This window comes from Colletotrichum higginsianum, chromosome 2 (genome assembly GCF_001672515.1).
Source record: "Colletotrichum higginsianum IMI 349063 chromosome 2, whole genome shotgun sequence".
NCBI lineage: Eukaryota > Fungi > Ascomycota > Sordariomycetes > Glomerellales > Glomerellaceae > Colletotrichum > Colletotrichum higginsianum.
The window spans coordinates 1,037,226-1,060,225 of record NC_030955.1 but is presented as its reverse complement, the minus strand read 5'-3'; the positions used below and the strand labels follow the sequence as shown (position 1 = coordinate 1,060,225).

At 54.4% G+C, this 23,000-nt stretch overlaps 5 protein-coding genes across 5 annotated transcripts; 3 read left to right on the top strand and 2 right to left on the bottom strand.

Moving 5' to 3' along the window:
• Positions 1 to 1,351: 1,351 nt before the first annotated feature.
• CH63R_02067 (Major facilitator superfamily transporter) lies at positions 1,352 to 3,171 on the top strand (the record flags this gene model as incomplete). The annotated part of the gene is made up of 4 exons (XM_018297042.1): positions 1,352 to 1,499; positions 1,618 to 1,974; positions 2,053 to 2,959; positions 3,018 to 3,171. The coding sequence occupies 4 exons, from the start codon at positions 1,352 to 1,354 to the stop codon at positions 3,169 to 3,171; spliced, it is 1,566 nt and encodes a 521-aa protein (XP_018161858.1).
• Positions 3,172 to 10,233: 7,062 nt separating this feature from the next.
• CH63R_02066 (Glycosyl hydrolase family 16) lies at positions 10,234 to 11,159 on the top strand (the record flags this gene model as incomplete). The annotated part of the gene is made up of 2 exons (XM_018297041.1): positions 10,234 to 11,004; positions 11,076 to 11,159. 2 exons carry the CDS (start codon positions 10,234 to 10,236, stop codon positions 11,157 to 11,159), a joined length of 855 nt encoding a protein of 284 aa, XP_018161857.1.
• Positions 11,160 to 11,481: 322 nt separating this feature from the next.
• Positions 11,482 to 12,543, bottom strand: CH63R_02065 (Methyltransferase; the record flags this gene model as incomplete). Its single annotated transcript, XM_018297040.1, has 2 exons — positions 11,482 to 11,717; positions 11,781 to 12,543. 2 exons carry the CDS (start codon positions 12,541 to 12,543, stop codon positions 11,482 to 11,484), a joined length of 999 nt encoding a protein of 332 aa, XP_018161856.1.
• A 2,257-nt stretch (positions 12,544 to 14,800) lies between these two features.
• Positions 14,801 to 15,010, top strand: CH63R_02064 (Heterokaryon incompatibility protein; the record flags this gene model as incomplete). Its single annotated transcript, XM_018297039.1, has 1 exon — positions 14,801 to 15,010. The coding sequence occupies one exon, from the start codon at positions 14,801 to 14,803 to the stop codon at positions 15,008 to 15,010; it is 210 nt and encodes a 69-aa protein (XP_018161855.1).
• A 3,529-nt stretch (positions 15,011 to 18,539) lies between these two features.
• CH63R_02063 (LMBR1 domain-containing protein) lies at positions 18,540 to 20,093 on the bottom strand (the record flags this gene model as incomplete). Its single annotated transcript, XM_018297038.1, has 1 exon — positions 18,540 to 20,093. The coding sequence occupies one exon, from the start codon at positions 20,091 to 20,093 to the stop codon at positions 18,540 to 18,542; it is 1,554 nt and encodes a 517-aa protein (XP_018161854.1).
• Positions 20,094 to 23,000: the final 2,907 nt, after the last annotated feature.

The following is a 23,000-nucleotide window of genomic DNA, read 5'->3' as shown; positions in this document are numbered from 1 at the left end:
AACAGCAATAAAAATGACAGTCAGTTGAACCTACGGCTGTTTCTCTCGGGAGCGGCGCTCAAGACTCCGAGCCGTCGACTAAGTTACGTAGCCAAACCAAAGCGACCTCTCTTGACATGTTCCATGGGGATCACGGAGATCGAGAGCCAGCGGATACCGGCTGAAGATCCGGGGACACACGGGATGGCTATTAAAAGCAATCCTTTTCTCGCTCCGTCTTTGTCCCTTGCAATCGCTTTTCTGCCAACTAAACGGCAATGATAGATGTTGGTTCTGGAGGTTATCGGACATAAGGATGGAATATCGGCGGTAAGCAGCGGCTTGGGGCCACACTTGCCTCACCTGGGTGCCTACCCCACCAAATGGAACTTGACCACTTTGGCCTTCAGGGCCCTTGCCCACGTTATTCCTCCATACCTACCTTAGACAACAACAACAACAACAACAACAACAACAACAACAACAACAGTACGAAATCACGAAGCTATCACCAGATCGATCAATCACCACTTTCACTTGTGATTTTGCCAACAATGGAAAACCTCGTCAAATCCGTCAACGTCGGACAGATGAACATGGACGATTAGTCGACCATGACTGGGGCTGAGGTCGGGCTGCCTATCATTTCTCTAACACCATCACGACGATAAAGCACGCCATTGCCAACCTTCCAGTCAACGACCCTGTCATGCCTCCGATACTCCGCAAACACCACTCAAAATCCTTCCAAAAAATCTCTATTCCGAGTTCCCAACCTTGTTTCCCGCCGTTAAGCATGTCTGTGTCAGCAAATCCAACGCGTCAACCCCTCCGTGCGCAGCCTATCTCATCCACGCCGAACAGCCACACGCCCCACCCACACGACCTTTTTCGGGTGAATCTCGCGGCCTCTGCAGTTCCGGCGTGCGGCGTGTCGGTCAACTCCCGGCAGGGTCCTGGCGCATCGAAGCTTGTCGTTGCTTGATCTTGCCACGAGAGAGGCCGTCCTGGGCGATGTCGGACGGTTCCCGACTTCCGGGAGCGCGCCTCGGCGGGCGGGGATCGCGCCCACTAATTACCGGTTTGTCTGATGGGCGATTCGCATGGCACAAGCAAGAGATGCTCTCGCGCCATCGATAATGTGGGAGGATTTTACGACGTGCAGGGGTAGATCAACTCCGGCGGCCGGCAAGTCGTTACACAGATATCAGCTGGGCCATGTCCGGATATCTGAGAGATAAAGACGTGTTGGAAGGCTCGACCGTCCTATCTCGAAGTCTTGCGAGAGCCCGCCTCGAAACGACCTCTCTCCCCCCAAGCGATACAAATCAGCTTCGCCAGCAGCGCGCAGCTTGGTTGCACCAGATCCAAGATGGCAGACTACACGGTTCCCAGAAAGAAGTGGTACCACATTCAGTGGTACTCGGACGAAGATTCTGAAGAAGAGCGCAAGTTCATCATCAAGCTGGACCTCATCGTCGTCCCCTACGCTGTCCTGGCTTACTGGGTCAAGTACATTGGTATGGTCTTGTCCAGTCTCACAAATTATACGTAACATCAGCTAACATCCCAGCACAGACCAGGCAAACTTGAGTAGGTCCCAAGCCGTCATCCCGGGGGAACACCGGCGCTGACCAGAGACAGACAATGCCTACGTCGGAGGCATGAAGGAAGAGCTCGGCTTCGAGGGCAACGAGCTTGTCGAGCTGCAGACCATGTATACAGTCGGCGCTGTTGTTGGCATGGTCCCGTTTATGTTTTTGTTCACGTACATCCCGATGTACTGGACAATCCCCGCCATGGATATCCTCTGGGGTCTCTTTACCCTCCTGCAGTACCGCGCCAACTCATTCGGAGAGTTGGCGGCCTACCGCTTTATGGTCGGCTTCTTCGAGGTAACGCGCCACTCGGGTGCTATGAGTTTTCCAAGAGCTTTTGTGTTGCTGACGCGTTATCCCCAGGCTGCTTTCTTCCCGGCTATGCACTATGTCTTTGGTAGGCACAACTCGTCTTACACAATCCGTCGCAAGCGCTGCGCGTAGAGATCCTCCTCCATACTGACTTCTTTTCCAGGCTCCTGGTACCGAGGCCACGAGATTGCGCGACGAGGCGGCATCTTCTACACCGGTCTCAACCTCGGAACCCTCACGGCGGGCCTCATCGCGGCAGGCGCATCGCACCGCCTCGAGGGCGTCCACGGCATGTCCGGCTGGCGCTGGATGTACATCATCTGCGCCATCATCACGATCCCCGTCGGCATTCTCGGCTACTTCCTCCTCCCCGGCACTGTCGAGCAGCCAAATACCTGGATTCTCAACGAACATGATCTTAAAGTTGCCAAGGCTCGCCTCGAACGTGGAGGACACGTCACGCGCGGCAAGTTCAAGTTCGGGCACCTCAAGACGATCTTCCTGAGCCCGCAGTTCTGGACCGTCGTGCTCGTCGATGTGCTCTTCTGGAACGCCGGCATTCACAAGAGCACCGGCAGCTTCCTGCTGTGGATCAAGAGTCTGGGCCGCTACAGCCCGGCGCAGGTCAACGAGATGGGCACCATCGCGCCGGCCCTGGGCATTCTGTACAACCTCGTAGCGTGTTTCCTGTCCGACCTCGTCCTGGGCCCCGCATGGGCCATTACTTTCGCCTCGCTGTGGAACGTCACGGGCCTAATCATGCTCGTGGTCTGGGACGTGCCGGAAGGCGGCAAGTGGTTTGCCTTCGCGACGATGTACTGGTCCAACGCGCTCTCGAGTGTGTTGCACGGCTGGGTCAACACCATCCTCCGAGACTCTCCTGAGCAGCGGTCGTTTACGCTGGTCATGATCACCATCATCGCCCAGTCATCGACGGCCTGGACGCCCTTGCTGACCTTCCCAACGGTCGAATCCCCGAGTTATCCAAAAGGCTTCTCGTTTTGCCTCGGTTGTGCATTGGCACTCATCGTTGCAACCCACGTCCTCAACGTTTACATCAAGCGCAAGGAGTAAGTGCAGCCTGTTCTTCGTCCCATTCAAATCTTCATACTAAACCATGAGTAATAGGGCAGCGAAGCTTGCAAATCTGGAGAACGGTAGCGATCACGACCAGAGTTACACTTACAACAACTCCCCCGAGGTTGGAGCTGCTGGCAAGACTGCCGATGCCAATGTTGCGCCAGCAACCAACACCTCGGAGGAGTCCATCGCGCGTCGTTAAGCCAGGAGAAAGATCATTTGCTATTCAAGCGTGTTTTATCGGATGGCAAATCGTTAGGTCCCTGCAGTTGCTGGCGGAACATAAGACACGACAAATAGAGTCGACTCTTGTATGCCCAATAGACCATGAACCAACTAGTCAGAGCCTCCTGCACGCCTATAAAATTTATTTCCATTCATTGCGAGGTTTTGACGAGCTGCTTGCTGCGCTGTTCCCTTCCCAGTTCTAAACCGAGCGCGTTCTCTAGCTAGTCAGCCACCTTTGTGGGAAGCGCATAGTCATTCCTCACTATGTCTTGGACTTTGGCGCAAATGAACAATAATCTATGAGCCTCTGCGTGTTAAGTTGTTGACGATCTGCTGCAAGGCGATTCTTGGCTCTTCAATGGTTTAATCATAATTAGTCTCTACTTCCGCCCCCCCCCCCAGACTCTTTTTGGAGCAGCTCGCGTTCATTCGCATAACACACACCGATCCGAGTTCATTGAGAGTGTCGAACTAATTTTTTCCAGCCATTTTTCACCCGCGCCGTTTGGTGGAGCGCAAAGAATCCAAACCACGATAACAAGTCGCATTTACTTTCGTTGCTCATACGAACTAATCTTGAGTCGTTTTCCGTCATCTGAAGCTTGCAAATGAGTTTGTGCCACAAACTTCGTTTCTCCCGTTGAATCCATTTCTGCAACGCAACACCGTCGTGGAGAAGCGCCCCCGGGAGTTAGTTCTCAGAAAAGCTCTGCAGCACATTTCCCCCGGTAGCTCGCTGACGGGACGCTACGCGTCGTGACAGCGTCGCCTGACCTGCCCGTTGCGGCCATCACCCCGAAGTGCTACCGACACCACCGAATCCAAAACGGCGGGGGATTGTGGGGTTGCTAGCGCCGGCTCACCGAGCGGAGGGGGTAGAGGACCATCATGTGCCGGCCCGGTGCTCGGGAGCTGCTGACTTGCACCGTCATGATGAAGCGAAGCTCTTTGCTAATGAGATGGGCTACATGAATCATGAGGCTTCTCCATGACGCGCACTGTCTAGAACATGCTCGTCTGTCACCTCCTCTTCTTCTCCCATTTTTTCTTTTCTACATTGCAACCCAAATGCCACGCACCCAGCACGCATCTAGCCCAACCTCCAGCACATCCACACACATTTGTCCCCTTTAAGATCACGAACCCCCCTTGCACTTTTACTTCCAGCCAATCAGACTTGGAAGCGCGGCCAACCTAGGGAGTTACCTGCGCTGGTCTAGGCGCCTCTCAACCCGCACTAAAGCCGTGTTGGCAAGGTGCCTCTACCCTTTTCACATGCTCCTCTTTTTCCCCCCCCTTCTCTTCCTCTCCAACGTGGACGAATGGCCAGCTTAGGAACGGTTATTTGGGCTCTTGGTCCATGGGTGCCCTGACACTCGCTCTGCTTCGGCAGAGCCAACATCACCTGCCAAGTGGTTCACCCCCAAAGACTTTTCCCTCTAATGAACCAACCCCCTTTTCTCGTGGGAGGAAGTGACTGAATAGGCACCTGTCGGGGTTGCAGCAGGCCACGACCATCAACTCGTGAGGTTTGTAAGTCTCGGGTACGTGTCATCTCGACTTTAAATGAATAAATAAAAACCACAATGTCGACACCCACACGCAAAAGAAAAGGCAACCAAAGTACCCAGCGCCAGCTGTCTAAATCCTGCAGCTGCTAGATTCGAGTACAGAACTGCCGCTAGCACGGTGGCGTTCAGGTACCGTTTTCCCGCTCTCGCACTATCCCCGGTCGTACAAAGGTCACCAATATATCTCGCCCTGATGTCTCTCGACGAGGTCTTGGAGGCAGTATGCAAGATCACTGGACCTCACGGAGGGCCTAGGCCTCGCTTGGCGACAACCGGTAAAACAGAGAGGCCAATATCGAGTTTCATCTCAAGCGAGAGGCCCAAACCTTGGAATGATGAAGTGCGTTTCTACCAAGGGTTGAAGGGGGTGACGAACGCCACTTCCCGCGTGGCAATCCAAGAGTTGGGGACGGCGAAAGCGAACATCCAACCAGGAGGAACGCCTTGGGCCGCGCTGCTGGTACCGAGCACTCATCCCCGTCCCGTGCCCCCCTCTCCTTGGTCGCGGGGCCCTTCTTCAAGGGCTGGAATCTTCTGCCCCAATTGGCAGACGCCTGAGATGAAACGAAGCCTCTGCCGACACGTCTCCCGAGGGGGTCCAACGCCTCCACGCCTCCAAGCCTCCAAGAGTCTCCTTGGACAGGGCCGGATCGCGAAAGCCGGCGATGCTGACCGCGGATTGGTCGCCCTTGATGAGCCTTAATCTTTTCTTCTTCTTCTTTTCCACCACACTGGCTGGTGTCCGGTTCATCACCATGCATCTCTGTCAAGCCAGCCACGGATCCTCTCTCCGCTTACGCGCCCTTCTCGCCTCGGAATATTGGCCGTGCCAACCCCGAACGTCCAGACTGGCTGGGCCGTCATCACAGCGCAAGGGAAACCCACCTGGCTGCCGGGATGGGGTACGAGAAGTGGGCTGTCTCAAAGGCTCACGCCGGCGCTGCTCGACCGCGTGTTGAAGTACTCCCGTGGCCTCGGCGGACTTTCGCTCTCTTGAACAATGTGCCATCTGATGTCTCTGACACCATCTCCGGGTCTTGAAAATGACACTAGACGACGAGAGTCTAGGGAGGACAGGATATATGAACCAGACTACCATCTACCCTCCTTGAGACTCCTCTTCTCTGCTGAAGATTGGACGCCGCTGTGAGACTCGGATGGTTTGTCAATTTCAAAGAGAGGAAAGGGAACCATCAGTACCTCCCTCTCTCCCTCCCCCTGGCCGTAGGGAAGCAAGTTACCTTGCATAGACTAGCAAGCTTGGGCTTCTACATGCAGGTGGCTGTTGTTCCAAGCTCGCTTGGGTCTGGCAAACTCTTGGCCAACTATCGTTGCATCTGCAAGCCCTTCCTCCCCATCTCGATACTTCTCTGTATATATGGACTAGGGCCCCGTGATGGTCACTCTCCGTTCTGCTCTCATGGTCTGTCTGTTCACCTCCATCCTCGTGCCACCCGCCAGCCCGACAACAACCCGCATCGTGGTCTTGTGCCTTCTCAAGACATGCCGCTCCTTTCACAATAGTTGAACATTGCCTCTCTCTCTTTCTCTCTTTATAAGCCTTCTCCGTCGAGGCTGTTTGTGTGTTAGTCGAGATCCTCTAAGTCAGACTACCCACTTTTCGGCACCCCCCCCATTTCGGCACCCCAAAAATGCCTCAAATGCCTCATCACCAGAACATACCCCTCAACTTTCAACATCAACAACATTTTCTATACTTATGCGAATAACCTCATTTTTTCCTCAGAGCTTCTTTTCGACCTTATGGGCCAGTATACCGAAGATGAAGTCAATCAGGCCCTTGACGCAATAACCAACGGCATGCCCATTAAGAGGGCTGGTCAGGTGTATGGCATCCCAAGATCAACACTTCAGTAACGTCGGGCACCCACTTATGGGCACCCCCCACATTTGGGCACCCCAAAAATGAAGCCATCTCCATCATAACCATCGACTTCAATTAATTATTGCACTCTTCTAGATGCCACCACAATACAGCTTTCAGCTTCACTAGGTAAATCAGACTCGCTGGACTCATCCGTGATATCCTCTTTTTCGCCAGCCTCAATTTGAGCCTTCTGGATGTCCTTGATATTAGCGAACTTGGTGTTTGGGTCGATCTGGACTGTCCTTCTTTTCCTTGCTGCATTATTGGTGACTTGGGCCTGCAGGAGCTCCAGCTTATGCTGGGCAGTTGCCAGCTCATAGGCCTGCTCGCTGAAGCCTTTTTTCACCTTCATGAAAAGGAGGCGTTGAGTATGGACATCATTGTCCAGCTCTGTGAATAGCTTCAGTTGCCCAGCCAGGTCCTTCATCTTCCTTGGCGTCGACCATACTACTGCAGATGACGCAGATGCCCATTCTTTATCTCCCTGGCCTCCAGACTGCCCTTTGCTGGCCTGATCTGATGCCCTTGGTGTTGATGGGAGCAGCAACTTGCTCATAAGGGGCTTTGCTATAGAAACAGGCCATAGGCCAGTCCATTTCCATCCACTTCTGATGTTCTGCATCGTCAGGCCTGCCAGACGAGCCTTTTGATAACATCCAAGGAAGCTTCTCTTGCCTATAACAGTAGAGTCATTCCAGTGACTGAGATATCCAAGCTCCTTCCTATAGGCCACCTTCACAGGGCTGAAGACTGACTGGTCTAGTGGCTGGAGGACATGGGAGGTATGTGGTGGAAGGAATAGGAGGTAGACGTTATTAATATAACATATCCACATAAATTCCGTCGTTGTGTGACTCCCATGGCCATCAACAATCAATAGTCTAGCCTCATCCTTGCCCTCCTTGCCCTGGGAGGCAGTCTGAGGGACAGTCTGAGGGAGGAAGACCTTCTGCAGCCATTCAACTGCAGTGTCGTCTGTAGTCCATCCATTCTCTGTTGCAGTAAATTGCCATCCTTCATAAGGGCCAAGATCTAGAGGAAACCACTGCTGCTGGACTGTCTTGCCCTTATATATAATGAGGGGATCAAGGGCATGGCCCAGGGCAGAGATGCATTCGATAACAGATACCCATGCCCTTGACCCAGGCTGTTTCTTGCGGACAGACTTCGTCTCAGACATGCCCAGCACCAGCCCATTAGATCCCTGGCCCTCAAGGATACCAGTCTCATCCATGTTGTATCTATTGGCTGGTTTGATGCTGATGATCTCTGGTATGGCAAGGAGTTTGAACCAGTCCCTGATGACCTCAGTAGATGCCCCATTAACACGTCTAGAATCGATAGGGCGACTTCTCTGAACCTTGACTGAAGGATTTCTCCTCATGAAGGCAGAAACCCAGCCCTTTCCTATGGGCTCTGTGTCTCCCATAGCATGGAGGATCCTTTCTGCGAATAGCTTCACTTGCAGATGGGTTGGGGCAACTCCAAGGGCATGTTGAATGCGAATCCATTCAGCCAGCTTATGCTCCTGATCAGGGGAAAGCCTCTGAAGGTCAGAAAACGCAGCTTTTCTGGCCTGCTTGCCATTAAGTCGATGCTGAAGGGTTGATCTTGGAATGCCATACACAATGCCTGCCCTCTTTATGGCCATGCCGTTGCTGATGGCTTCAATCGCTTGCTGGACCTCATCTTCAGTGTATTGGACCATAAGGTATAGAAGAAGGTATTCCCAAAAAATGAAGTTGTTTGGATAAGTATTGTAATTGTTGTGATGGTTGGAGGTGGGAGGAATGAGGAGGCTGGTCATGGTGTTGAGGCATTTTTGGGGTGCCCAAATGTGGGGGGTGCCCATAAGTGGGTGCCCGACGTTATCGGATTAAGGGCACTCAACCAAGGTCAATTGCCTTTTCTGACCTGCAGAGACTTTCTGTTAGTCAGGAGGCTAAACTGGCTGAATGGGTTCGCATTCAGCATGCCCTTGGTGTTGCCCCAACCCATCTGCAAGTGAGGCTATTCGCAGAAAGGATCCTCCATGCCATGGGGGATACAGAGCCTATAGGAAAAGGCTGGATCCAAGCCTTCTTGAAGAGGAATCCATCAGTCAAGGTCCAGAGAAGTCGCCCTATCGATTCTAGGCGTGTTAATGGGGCATCTACTGAGGTCATCAGGGACTGGTTCAAACTACTCGCCATACCAGAGATCACCAGCATCAAACCAGCTAATAGATACAACATGGATGAGACTGGTATCCTTGAGGGCCAGGGATCTAATGGGCTGGTGCTGGGCATGTCTGAGACGAAGTCTGTACGTAAGAAACAGCCTGGATCAAGGGCATGGGTATCCATCATCGAATGCATCTCTGCCCTGGGCCATGTTCTGAATCCCCTCGTTATCTATAAGGGCAAGGCAGTCCAGCAGCAGTGGTTTCCTCTAGACCTTGGCCCTTATGAAGGATGGCAATTCACTGCAACGGAGAATGGATGGACTTCAGATGCCACTGCAGTTGAATGGCTGCAGAAGGTCTTCATCCCTCAGACTCTTCCTCAGGGCAAGGAGGTCAGGCTGCTGATCATGGATGGACATGGGAGTCATACAACGACTGACTTTATGTGGTTATGCTATATAAACAACATCCATCTATTGTTCTTACCGCCACATACCTCCCATGTCCTCCAGCCACTTGATCAGTCAGTCTTCAGCCCTGTCAAGGCAGCCTATAGGAAGGAGCTTGGATACCTTGGTCAGTGGAATGATTCAACTGTTGTAGGCAAGAGGAACTTTATAGGCTGTTATCAGAAGGCTCGTACTGCAGGTATGACGATGCAGAACATTAGAAGTGGTTGGAAATGGACAGGGTTATGGCCTGTCTCTATGGCGAAGCCTCTGATGAGCTCCCTACTGCTCCCATCAACACCAGCAGCATCAGGATCATCTGATCAGGTCAGCAAAGGGCAGTCTGGAGGCAAGGAAGCTGAAGGATGGGTATCTGCGTCATCTGCAGTGGCATGGTCGACGCCAAGGAAGATGAAGGATCTAGCTGGGCAGTTGAAGCTATTCACAGAGCTGGAGAATGATGCCTTTACTCAACGCCTTCTATTCAGGAAGGTAAAAAAAGGCTTCAGCGAGCAGGCATATGAGCTGGCAAATACCCAGCAGAAACTGGAGCTTCTGCAGGCCCAAGTCACCAATACTGCAGTAAGGAAAAGAAGGGCAGTCCAGCTGGATCCTAACACTAAGTTCGCCAACATCAAAGACATCCAGCAGGCGCAACTTAAGGCTGGGGAAAAAGAGGATGATGCAGCCGAATCCAGCGACTCTGAATACCCTAGTGAAGCTGAAAGCTGTATTGTTGTTGCATCTAGAAGAAGTCAATGATTAATTGAAGTCGACGAGTATGATGGGAATAGCTTCATTTTTGGGGTGCCGAAATGGGGGGGGTGCCGAAAAGTGGGTAGTCTGACTTACCGCAAACTCTGTTCACACTCCTTTCTCCTCCCAGACAGTCTAGGTCTACATAACTTACAACAACCACATTCCTTAGCTCTTGAAGCTTAGTATCAAGCCTACAGCAGCAACCATGCACCTAAAGAACCTCATTCCCTCCCTCATTTTCCTCCTCCCGGCCGCACAGGCCTGGGACTCTCCCGACTACTCGGGCTTCACCCGCCTCTGGCTCGACAACTTCGCCGGCGCCTCGGGCACGGGCGTCAACGAGGGCAACTGGAACATCATCACCAACCTGCGCGTCAACAACGAGATCCAGGACTACACGACCTCGCGCTCGAACCTGCAGATCTCGGGCGGCGGCACCGTCCAGATCGTCCCGCAAAGGGACGCCGCCAGCCGCTGGACCTCCGGCCGCATCGAGTCCAAGTACACCTTCACCCCGGCCGCCGGCCGCCTCACCTTCGCCGAGGGCCAGATCCGCTTCGGCGACAACGCCGTCGGCAACAAGAGGGGGATCTGGCCGGCGTTCTGGATCCTCGGCGACTCGATCCGCCGCGGCGTCAGCTGGCCGCGCTGCGGCGAGCTCGACGTGCTCGAGACGGTCAACGGGCAGCTGACGGGATACGGCACGGCGCACTGCGACGTGCTGCCCGGCGGTGCGTGTAACGAGCCCAACGGCATCGGCGGCGCCATCGGCATCCCGGACCAGGGGTGGCACAACTGGCGCATCCAGTGGGACCGCCGGCCGAACAACTGGCAGGCCGAGACCATCACCTGGTTCCGCGACGGGCAGCTCTTCCACCAGATCAGCGGCGCGAGGGTCGGCAGCGAGGGGATCTGGAGCACGCTGGCCCGCGCCCCCTTGTTCTTCATCCTGAACGTCGCCGTCGGCGGGAACTGGGTAAGCTTTTCTCTCCCGTAAGGACCGTCGCGCCCGGGCGGGAACCCAGTACTCGTGCTAACGTGTTGCAGCCCGGAAACCCGGACGGCGCTACCATCGGCGGCTGGGGGAGCATGATGGAAACCGCCTACGTCGCGGTCTACCAGTCTCAGTAGACATTGGCCTGGGCCTTCGTTTTGGACAAACCTTTGTGAAATTTGTTTGTTGCTGCTCCTGCAACTACGTCGTTCGCTGTACATATGTATCGAGCATACTTAGATACCCACCTCTGTCAACTACACGTCCTATGATTTATCACATTCTTTAGATAGTCAAGTACACCTCCTCACACTGAGCTACGAAGAAATTCTGCGGAATCTGAACTGCCACGAGTGGAAGGATTTGCCAATGTATTCTCCTTTGTTTCATCTAATATCGTTACGCTGTGCAAGCTACGGGACGGTGACGCCTAAATTTCATTTTGAACACATAACACCCCTAGTCGTAGAAAACCAAGCAGCGGACCTCGATGCTCTGCCGCCCCTTCGCATCTGCGGGAGTGTTGGGGTCGATGAACGCGGTGTGAGGCGTGTAGTCCGCAAGACCCGGCTTCCCGCCGGGCTGTCCCTGGCTCCGCGAGTCGAAGCACTTGATGAACATGGCCTCGTCGGGCGTCATATCCTTGGCGTAGTAGAGCTTGTGCTTGTCGCTCGGCGCGACAGAGTATGTCTCTCCTACAAAATAAACATCAGCAACAGTCCAGATACAGCTCATCTTTGTGAATTGGCTCAACTTACCCTTCACTTCATATCCCTCCGTCGACTGCGCCAGGGTCGGGTCCGGAAGCACCTCCTTGCCCCTGTCATCATCGTCCGCATCCTTCCTCTGGGGGTACAGCAGATCGACGGCGATGAGGTCCTTCGGCTCCGTCGTCCGCCAGTCGATCACGGCCAAGGGGAAATCGCTCGCCGGGTGCCCGATCGGCCTCCACACGTTGATAATCTGATACCGCCCCTTGAGCAGCTCCTCGGCCTCGTCCCCAGAGACGTGCCTCCGCACGCGCACAGCCGCGGCGCCGGGCGTCTGGTCGACGTGCACCTGCTGCACCGGCTGCCTGGGGCTGTTCTTCTCCCGCCGCCGGATCGTGTGGTCGAAGATGACGACCTTCTTCACGCCGGGCAGCTTCTCGCGCAGCAGGGCCTCGACCTCGGCGTAGTAGCCGCCCCGCACGGCCGCGTCGTCAGTGAAGTCCTTCTCCTTGGCGGGGGAGTTGTACACGGCGAAGCCAGAGACGTCGGTGCCAAAGGCCTCGCCGGCGTCGCGAATGTTGGCGACGGAGCGGCGGCGGTCGGTGCGGCTGAAGGAGGTGACGTCCGTGTCGACCTTGGCCCACGGTTTGCTGCCGGCGGCGCCGAGGGTCGCCGGGTCGAGGTAGCGGAAGTTGCCGGTCGTCATTGTGGCGAGGGATCTGTTGCTGGTGATGCGGGGAACGCGGTTGTTTCCGATGCCGGTTTTGAGAGTTGATGTGAGGATTGGGGTTCGGCGTAGGATCGTTCTCATAATATGTGTAATGTAGATTCGTGTCAAGTGCAGCTAGAGCTGGCGGATGTGATATCTGCTGTGACTTACGAAGGTGGATAATAGTTCTTTTAAACAGATTCAGAGACCACAAAGTGATATTGATGATTGCATCATCACCCGGCCAAGTGACGATTAGTCATTCGACATTTCTAAGCCGTTTGTCTCTCTCTCGGCATCGGAAACCCACTCCCGAGCCCGGCCCGAGTGGGGTTCCATATTATTATGGGGCTTGCTAACTAATCGCCGACACTCCGCGATTCGATTTGCTCCTGTTCCGGAGGGATTCATATTCCGACCAATCGCCGCCCCAGGGCGCTGCTGTGAAGGGCGTACGCCCTACGATGTAATCATGTTTCTTGCACATTGCTTACTACTACGCGTACAATTTCATGTTTACTATTGAAGTGGGCTAATTGCAGGAATTCCTGCTTCTGACAAAAGTTCCTTTGAATCCGCCGGAGAATTTCGTAGAAGCACCGTCTTCTCCATGAAATTGGTAGACGCAAAGATCAGTTCAATTCAGTTTCAGTAGTACAAGATCACATGAGAGGTCACTCGGAGTGTCTGCAGCCTTTTAAGGACCAACCTCCTATTCCTTCTCAGGAGCTCTGTCCCGCCAAGATGTCACCGATGATGGGAGGTAGACATTCGTGTTTTCAGCAGTTAGTACATGTCCCTAACATAAGCAACCGTTATCTTGCGGTTGCTGCGAATTTTCCCAACAGATAGGGCGTTGTCTACGAACCGGTAACTGGTATCTCTCCAATAAGAAAACCTATTCCGTCTTGGCGTGTATCGGGTTGTCATTTGCATATATGTCACAAACAGGCAGCCGGTCAGTTGATGGACCTTGGGGAGCGGGGTATGTCAACGCGTCTCGGAAACAACGACATTACCTTGCGCGAGATACACACACACGCGTAAATGGATAAGAGCTCTGAAACGGACGAAGGGTTCGCTCTCCGGATGCCCACAAGACCCGCAGCATAGCTTTGTCCTGTTTTCACCTACGCCTTCCAGCAGACCGATGACCAGTCAGACACGAAAGAAGTTGTGCTAGACGGCCAGAGCCCTGAGGGATTTCAACAAGCCGCCCCTCGACAAGTGTTTCGTCTGCTATCGGATCCGGAACATCAGCCCGGACTCCTCTCGGGCCTGGATGGCTATGCAACCAGATGAGTGGATGCTATTGGTTTTCCGGTTTTACCACGACACTGTACAACAAGGCGTATCCGTTCACCTTTATGTCTTCTTCCGAGCCCCGACTAGCAGCCTGCGACATTCTGTGACATACCATCTGTTCGGTTTGCTTCGATGGAACGGTACGCTTACCTACTGGCACTGCTTGGAGAACGTTTGCTGAAACAGATCAGACACAACCGTGAGAACTAGCTTCTCAGTCATCGAGAATGAAGGCAACACCGGTTCTTGGAAAATAATGCACTCTCCTGGTATAAAGAGTGCATCAATGGCCGTTACAATTGCTACAGTATGTCCAGTACACGACCTGGATGGCTTCCAACCCGTCTTGTCGACACTGGTCCGCTCGAGGGCACGAGCTGGGGAATCACAATCACATCCGAAGACATTCACACGACAAGCTCGCCATCACCTCCATACATGACTCTGAGTTACCGCTGGGGCTCAAACATGCAGCAGCTGATGCTGTAGTCCTCGACCGGTGAAGACTTTCGCCGCGGCCAGCCGATTGCGTCCCTGCCAAGAACTTTTAGAGACATGGTTTGTCGCACGTCACTTCGGCGTTCGCTATATATGGATTGATCGCCTCTGTATTCTGCAAGACGTCATCGAGGATTGGAAAGTCGAGGCACCGCGGACGAGAGACGTATATGCAAACTCGAACTGCAACGTGCTAGCGTCCGAAGCCAGTGATCCGGATGAGGCCTTGTTCCATGACCGTGACGCGTTCAACATCTTTCCGGGCGTTGTGGATGCGAGATTTGAATCGCTTGCTTTGGAGAGATACTTGCTCTTAGACTCTCGATATCATGAACAATGTCTCGGCCGAGGTCCGCCAGACGAGCGTGGCTGGGTTTTCCAAGAGAAGTTCTTGGCCCCCCACGACTGCTTATCTTCACCAAGAACGAGGTGGTATAGGATTGTTTCAAGACGGAAAACTGCGAGGGATTTCCTCAAGGAGTTCCCCATCGTTTGCACAATTGTGTAAAAGGCGCCGGTTTGCTTGTTCCAACCATCCAAGGTAGGGGACGACCAAATGTCGAAAGACGTGTCACACCTGTGGGTTGGGCTCGTGAACATCTACTCACGATGCCAGCTGACGTTTCCTGAAGACAAGCCCTACGCTTTCTCGGGGGTCATCAAATTGTTCCAGGAGCTCTCCGGCGACGTGTATCTTGCCGGTGTATGGCAAACAAACGAAGCTACTACACCATCTCGCCTGGGTGGTTACGAAGCCGGCACCTAAGAGTGCGGCCAAGTAGAGAGCGCCCTCCTGGTCCTGGGCGTCGGTAGGTTGTCGGGTGGAGATGTATTACTTGACGGACGACAGTCACATTAAGTTCTATGTCCAAGTCATGGACTGACTCCAAGACCACGATGGTCCGGGGATAATGGCATGGCAGATGCGAGTTAACGGCTTCGTCAAGCTGAAGGGCACCGTCATTGTCGCTACATAACAAAAAGAATCCAGAGGGAGTCGGTTCTGGGTCACGCCAGAAACCGAGATTCTCTCCGTTCAGTGCAAAACTGTTTCCACACACAACAGACAACCAGTTCTCGGAGACAGGGAAGATGTTTTGGTTCCTTCCGCACTTTCGCAAAGTGCAGTACAAGGGCTCCACCTACCGCTTTATTTTAGAGCCAACAGCCGGAGGGATGTGTTCGAGAAAGTAGGTTGGTTGACCGCAGTGTTTGACCGAGAAACTCCTGACGAGGTCAAGAGGCAGATTATAGTGGCGGTCTAGAAAGCAGACGAACGGGCAAAGCTGCTATAGTTATACATCATGAGATCTTCCAGGAAACACGAAAAGGAAGGAAACATACTCCGTACATACAGCAGCACAATGGAAACCGGTACAAAAAGATTGCCCATGTTTGTCAGTGTTCACATTAAAAGACAAAACATTGACCAACGCGGGGCTCGAACCCGCAGCCTTCAGATAACTACATTTCAACGTGTGAAACGATAGAAGTCTGACGCGCTACCATTGCGCCAGCCGGCCAGGTGGGAGAGAAGAGATGATCTCTCTGGTGGAGTTGACGGCGAGCTGCGAAAGTGCAACCATGTTTGCTTCGAGTTGAGTTGGGATGGGTTTGTTTTGTCGTACTGTGCAAAAATTGCAAAAATTTGAGCAAACCAGCTTGCTCGCGGTGGGGTTTCTGACGTAATGATTTGTTACCGGGATTGTTTGTGTTTGTGAAGTGCCTGCATGGGGTGCACTCTTCCCTCTATGCATGTTGCCGCAGTTCAGGCCAAAACAAAAAAAAAACCGGGCGTGCGGTGATCCATCGATGGGGCCGAGCGGGTATCTGTGTGGGTGAACCCAGTAAAAAAATAAAATAAAAAAAGGAACAGGAAGAGAGAAAAATTCTTCAAGAAAATTCTCCCTCTGCAGACACCCACTGAACCCCAGAAAGTTCCAAGGGCAGGACGATCAAGGGGCAGAGACGCCGACCCCATGCGGACGGAGCCTCCGCTCTTCCGTCTTACACGGAGCGCCTACACACGTGTACGTGAAGTACCTGTAGGACTGCAAACAGCCGAGACAAAGACATTCCCGATTCTAGACCTTTTCGTCAACCAACTCACGAAACATTTTTGGAGAAAGTCATCCCGTCTTCCCCGGGAGCGTCCTCCGGGAGACCGCGCGCCGTACCCATACCATCACGTAACAGAAACTTACAGCCCGCCACACCCCCCCAAGAGCCGGCAGACACCGACCCTGAATCCAGTTTCTCTCGATTCAACCGTGTGAGAGGGAAGGGGGGGGAAGACCTGCAGGATGGCGAGAAGCATCCAAAACGGCCGGCTCCGATGCAGGCCCTGGCCGGGCCACTGTCCCCGTTCTTGGTGTTGTGCGATCCTTACCCAGGCGCCGCCGGCGTTCCAGATCACACTGACACGGCCCCTGGCATGACTTCAGTCTGACGTGACTCAGGAAAAGAGAGCCCAACCCAGCCATGCTCGGTCATCCCCCCCCCCCCGATTCCCTTACCTAACTACCCCCTACGCGGAGCCCTTCCGGAACGTCATCCGAAGGCGGGATGCATCTGCGTCGTTGGCGGCTGGAACCGCGACGTAGACCGGGCCGGTCACGCACACTTGCGCCGCTGGCACACCGGCTTGCAGCGACGCACAGATGCCCGTCCACCGCCTACCTGCGCTTGCGGCTTACACGCCGTGCACTATCGTGAGGAATCTCGGCCTCGTCTCGGCTCGAGATCCATGGCACCAGCTAGCTCGAGAGCGTAGCACTGTTGCTGCTACTATGGGACGCAGTCGGTGACGCGGCGGGAAGACATACCAAGGTAAGGAAGGTAAGGAAGGCATGGCTTTGCCGTCGAGCAATCCGCTCCAGCCATCTTGTTGTCGCCAGCGCCTCGTTCTCAATAAGTCAAATCTCATCACAGCCCACGCTTTTCACCTCTCAACTTTGTAGTCAACCGGCCCCAAATCTCCCTAGATGACATGCCCACTTGGAGGTCCGCCGGAAGCTCAAACCCAAGACCCCATATGTATCCGCCGCCGACATGGACGTTCCAGACCTTTGAGAGTCCTCTGCCCCCCTGGACATTGGGCAAGAATAAAAGTCTCCAACTTCTCCAAGCACCCTCCCCCCCCCGAATCGGGGAGTTTTCATCATGTAATCGTTGGCTAAGATCAACTTCTTAGCCTTTTCGGAACCCACGAACCGTTTGACACTTCGGGACTTTCCCGTCCCAAGGATACAAGAGCCCAAGGTAAAATAGTAATTAATAAAATGAAAAAAAAAACTTTCCCAACATGCTTGTTTGCCGCCCGGGTAGGGTACCGCTTGCAACGTGGTATGAGCCGCAAGGTACGCCGAGGCAAAGTACCCTCTCCTCTAGCCCAACTACCTACCATGTAGGGGCCTCTCGAGTCAGGAATTCACATGCCATCCCGCGCCTAGAGGGGCAATGTCCGACGTTTGGGAGTGTTTTTTTCTTTTCTTGTCTCCATCGGCCCCATCATGCATCACGATTCGCGTTCTGCAGTTGATGCGCTTCCCAACGGAGGCGCTTTGGAACGGAGGTCAGACATGCCGTCCAGTCTACCGCTCACGGCTGGCTTTGTCGAGCGAATTCGAGTGTGTGTGTAAAGTAGGAGTCTGGGAACATGGACGCAAACGGAAAAAGGAGGGAGTTTGAAGTTGTATGTCTTGAATAGTATTCTCTGCGCTTAGAATTTCGCGTCTTTAGTTGACGAGCTAGCTACTGAGAAGCCAATGCGACGGGAAGTGGCGGTTGATCATCACCATCATCCATCCGTCAGCTCATTTCCGAGTCTCTCTCTCTCTCTCTCTCTCTCTCTCTCTCTCTCTCTCTCTCTCTCTCTCTCTCTTTCTCTCTCTCGCATTCCAGTTTCTCCAGCATCAACGCCTTGCAATGCAAATAAACCACGTGTTGTCCTTCTTCATGTTCGATTCATAAAACGTGGGGATTTCCAAAAAAAAAGAGTATAGCAAAACGGATTGAGACATTAAGTCTTCAATAGTAAAAACATGTCAAAAAACAAACAAAATGAACAGGATAGGCGCCTGGTTCGTGAACCAGGGGGTATAATGCGCGTAATTCCACAAAGAGAAAGAAAGAAAAAAATAGTCCATCTCATCCCCTTCCGAAAAAAATCAAAAACTTTTTGTTTCCTTTCCCATTCCAAATCCCCCTTTGTCGATGATTAGTTGTTGTATATATATCGAATTATGCTTCGTCCCATATTTTCCTTTCTCTTTCATTATTTCTTGCGTCTGTTTTTATGGCGATGTGATGGAACCCTCCCTGCTGTGCGCCGTACCGTTGTGCGCCTGTCCGTCGAGGTGCTCGAGGCTCATGTAGTCGATGGGGGGCGGCGCCTCGTCCGGGTAGGCGGGCGGCGAGGGCGGGACGTCCTGGTAGACGGGGGGCGCCTCGTTGTCCCAGCTGACGCCGAGGCCGGGGCACTCGGTGAGCATAACGTGGTAGTGCATGCGCAGGATGCGGCCGGTGCCGGTCTGGGTGGCGAGGTGCGGCTTGCCGACGGGCGCCCACTCCTTGGAGACGACCATCTCGATCATGAGGGCGTGGGTGACCTCGGTGCCGTCGAGCGACTTCATGTCGCAGGCGTAGCGCGGGCCGTGGCTGTGCTTGGAGGCGACGACGCCGTAGTCGAACTCGAACTCGACGTGGCCATCGGTGTTGGTGTAGTCCGACTTCCAGCCGTCGTGCATGTACTTCTCGCCGAGCACGCGCGTCTCGGTGCGCGGGACGCCCTTCTGCTGGTTGCTCTGGGTGCCGGCGGGCGCGTGGCGGTCGCAGGCCGGGGCGACGGTCTTGATGGTCTCCTCGAGCTTCCAGGTGACCTTCTTCAGCTTCCAGAACTCGACCGTCTTGTTGGTGGTGTTGGCGTTCGTGAGGCCGTCGAGGCGGAACGAGACGTTGTGCGTGCCGGCCGGGTGGATGACCTGGTTGTAGTGGGCGCTGGCCTTGATGTTGGTGGGCGGGAAGACGCGGACCGAGTGGTGCGGGAACTCGGGCTGGAGCAGCGAGCGCTTGACGTCAAAGTTCTGCTCGAAGCGGATGGGCGTCTGCGAGCCGGGCGTGCCCTTGACAAGCGTCGCCTCGGCCTTGAACTCGTAGGCGATGGAGGTGATGGGCGTGTCCATGGAAGCCGGCAGGTGGCCGTCGAGCAGGATGGAGAAGGGGAACTGGTGGACGCCCTTCTTGAGCGTCGTCGGGTGCGTGAGGAACGTCCAGCGCTTGAGCTCGGTGTACTGGTTGGCGCAGTCGTGGCAGTGGTTCGCAAAGGGCCGCTTGTGCTGGACGTGGATGTTGAGCCGGGCCTCGAAGCCCTCGACCTGCAGCTGCTCGTCCTTGACGTCGAGGCGCATCTGGCCCGACACGAGGGCGCCGGTCGACGTCTCGGCGTCGCCAAAGAAGACGATGGGCGGGCTCTCGATCTTCCAGTCGAGGCTGGCGTGCGAGTTGTCGTGCGCGTCCTTGCTGGAGCGGCCAAAGGGCAGCGAGAGGCGGTGGTGGTGGTGCTTCTTCTCCCTCTCCTTCAGGTGCTCGACGGGCTCGGCGGCGAACATGTTGTGGTAGGGGATGTGCTCGCCGTCATCGGAGGAGTAGGATGAGTGGCGGTCGAGGGGCAGCCTGCGCAACAGGCCCTGGTCCTGGATGTTTCCGTTGGAGTTGGAGTTGGAGTTGCTGTGCTTGTTGTGTTGCTGACTTTGTGATGACTGGTGGCGGATGGTCTTGAGGTTTGCAATGGCGGAGACGCTGAAGTTCTCGGTCGAGTTGCGCAGGAAGTTTGCTACGCGGTGGGGCATGATTGGATGCGGTGTGTATGCGTGTATGTAAGTGTGTGTGTGTGTGTGGCGCTTCTTCCCCGGATTTCAATGGGGGAAACAGAGAGCTGAATCTGCTGGGGTGTTCGGATGCCGTCCTCCTTTTGAACCTTGGCTAAGATGTGCGAGGTGACCTTAGACAGGGGGGCGGGAGAAGAAAGGGAGGGGGAGGGGTGTGGTGAGGGGGGGCGGATGAACCGCAAAATAGAAGAGGTGGTGTGACGTTCTCTTTTTTTCCTCTCCTTCCAGGGCGGGAAATATGGGCTTCTCAGGAATGACAAGCACCGAAATCAGTCGAATCGCCGGATCCCGAAGGATGGGCGAGCTTGGTGTGGGCTCGCGCAGGGCCTTGTAGGCGGAGGGGCCGTAGAAAAGGCGAGGCCGAGAGGGGGAAGGCGTGTGTATGCGTATGTAAGTGCGGGTGATGAGCTGATGTGCGGAACACGGCAGAGATCTGCTGATGTATGTATCGTTCCTTGATGGATGACTGGTATACCAGAGGGTAAAACGTAGTATGTGATGGAATGGGGCTGATGTGATGACGGTCTCAAGAGACGATAATGTCCGGGGGCCCTCTCTTCTCTTTGTACTTTGACTGATGGATGAGGGTGACAGAGAGGAAGACGCAAGTGTGGGGAGAGGGAAGGGGGGCTTGTGGTTAAGAAAATAAAAAAAACGAGAGCTATTCTCGAATCCTTGCAAGCAGTAGGCCCAGGTGATGTGGTGGTAGGGGGTGCCCACAAGGTCCAGTCCAGTCCAGCGAGCGGGTTTTCGTCCTTTGCCCGTTTGGGTTTCTTTGGCGTCGAGCAGCCAAGAATGAAGCTTGTTTTGGCTGGGTTGCGGTGGTGGCGGGCGGGATCAGCTTTCCGCTATGTGCTGTGTGCTGTATGTGCTTGAGATGGGAGAGAGGAGACCCGACTGCGACTGCGACAGGGTCAAAGCAACGGGAGGCAGACAGGATGATGCGGGGTGGCTTTGGGCGCTCCTCGTGTCGGAGCTTTCTTGGTATTGGTGTTGGTGTTGATGTCGTTGGTGTTGGGCGGTGATCTGCCAATGCCAGGAGTGGTTTGGTCTTGGTCTTGGGTGTGGGTGGGATTAGAGGAGGAGGAGGATGATGATGTCGTCTCTCTCGTTCGCGAGAAGGCGAGGTTTAGGGTTCGTTTAAGAGAAAACGAGGTGTATGAGGACTCTGTCGATCGCGGTCGAGGTCGAGGTCGAGGTCTGATGAGGTTCGAGGGGGGAGGGTAATGATGAAATGCGGAATTGCGATTGCGATGATGACTATGACTCCCTTTGCTGGGTTGGTTGGTTGCCCTTTTGGGATTCCGTTTTTTCCTCCCTCGTCTAAGTCGGCGGGGGTGATGTGCGGCTGCAGGCTGTGTGTGTCTGTGTGCGCTTAACGGCGGGCTTTGGACGCGAGATGAGATGCAGCCGAGAGTGAGTGAGAGGGATGTGGGTGCGACTGGGGCTCTCCAGAAGATGCGGGAAGGGCGACGTTTTTCCGTATTAGTTCGTTCCGTATGAAAAAGGTGGGAATGATTCTGGTGAAGCGATCGTCGAGAGTGGCGGTAGATGACAGTCAACGAGAGAAGAGAGAGGGGAGTATAAGGTCACACTGTTCAGTGTCTGTAATCCTGATATATAAAAGTATCACCTTCCATCCTTTCACAGCAGATCGAGCAAGCAGGACGTCGCGTTATAATGTCTCGCCAGCTCGTGATGGTCAAGCTTTTCATAGGGTAATTATGTGTCATGGAATTCGAGAGGGAACCTGGGCGACAGACACATGCTCCGCTCCAGCGTTTTGACACGGCCCAGCCCAGCAGCGGCGTCGAAGCTCACGAAATCCAGCCATTCATGGCTTCAAATACGACTGGCCTTGGCAGACGAGAGTGACAAGAGTGACAAGAGTGACGGAGCACATGGGTGGTGTGTGTAGTGAGTGTACCAAGGGGACCCAGCAACAGGGAGGTGTGTATATGTGAGTGAGTGAGTGAGTGACTGACTGACTGTTAGGTGATCAAGTGCGCCGCGCCGCAAGAGAAGGGAAGGAAAAAAATTCTGAAAAAAAACACAACCAGCCTAAGGCTGGACCCATCTCCACCGTGGATCCGTCGCCAAGTTCGAGTCACTTACAATAGTACATGGTCCCATAATCCCCATTTGTACCAGGCCTAGCTGTACGTTGCACTCGTTCGACAGCAGCTCAAACGACGCCTTTCTTGGACCCGTCAGACTGCCCAACATGACCAACGCCAACCAGGACGGCCTACTGTGCATGCGGTCACTTTTCAGAGTACTTCGTACACGACAGGGTGCCCACACCGGCTGCCGTCGACTGGCTGAGAGGCACGGGTGCTGGCCCGAGCTGGGCGTCGCTGGTGCAACTTTTGCAAGGCATGGCGTACTACAGGGCGAGCGCGGCACGCACACACGCACGCACATACACACACACACACCATGGATGATGGGTCGTCGAGCTGCTGCTGGGGCCGCCTGACCTTCCTCTCCCTTGTCTCGACCCCTTGGTCGACAACGACACTCCTCATTCGAGCCTCGTCTGAGCCATGACACCGCAAACTGTGCCCCTGGCGGCCCACGTGTGCTTTACGTGTTGCCCTCCATTCCACCTCCCAGTGAGAGAAAGAGAGGTGTGAGTGAGTGGGAGAGAGTGAGAGGACAACGCCCTGTTTGGACATGCTGGCGGCGGTCAGACAAAACTCGGTACGTGTCCCGTCGTTGGATCGCCGCCAGCAAACGTGCCCATTGCCTGGGACGGTGGAGATGGGTTGGTACTTGTGGACGCTGTACCTGGCAGTTCTTCCTGGGGACAACCGTGACAACCAGCCTCCGTCTCTCTGCGTCTTCTCGCCGCCATCGCGATTTGCG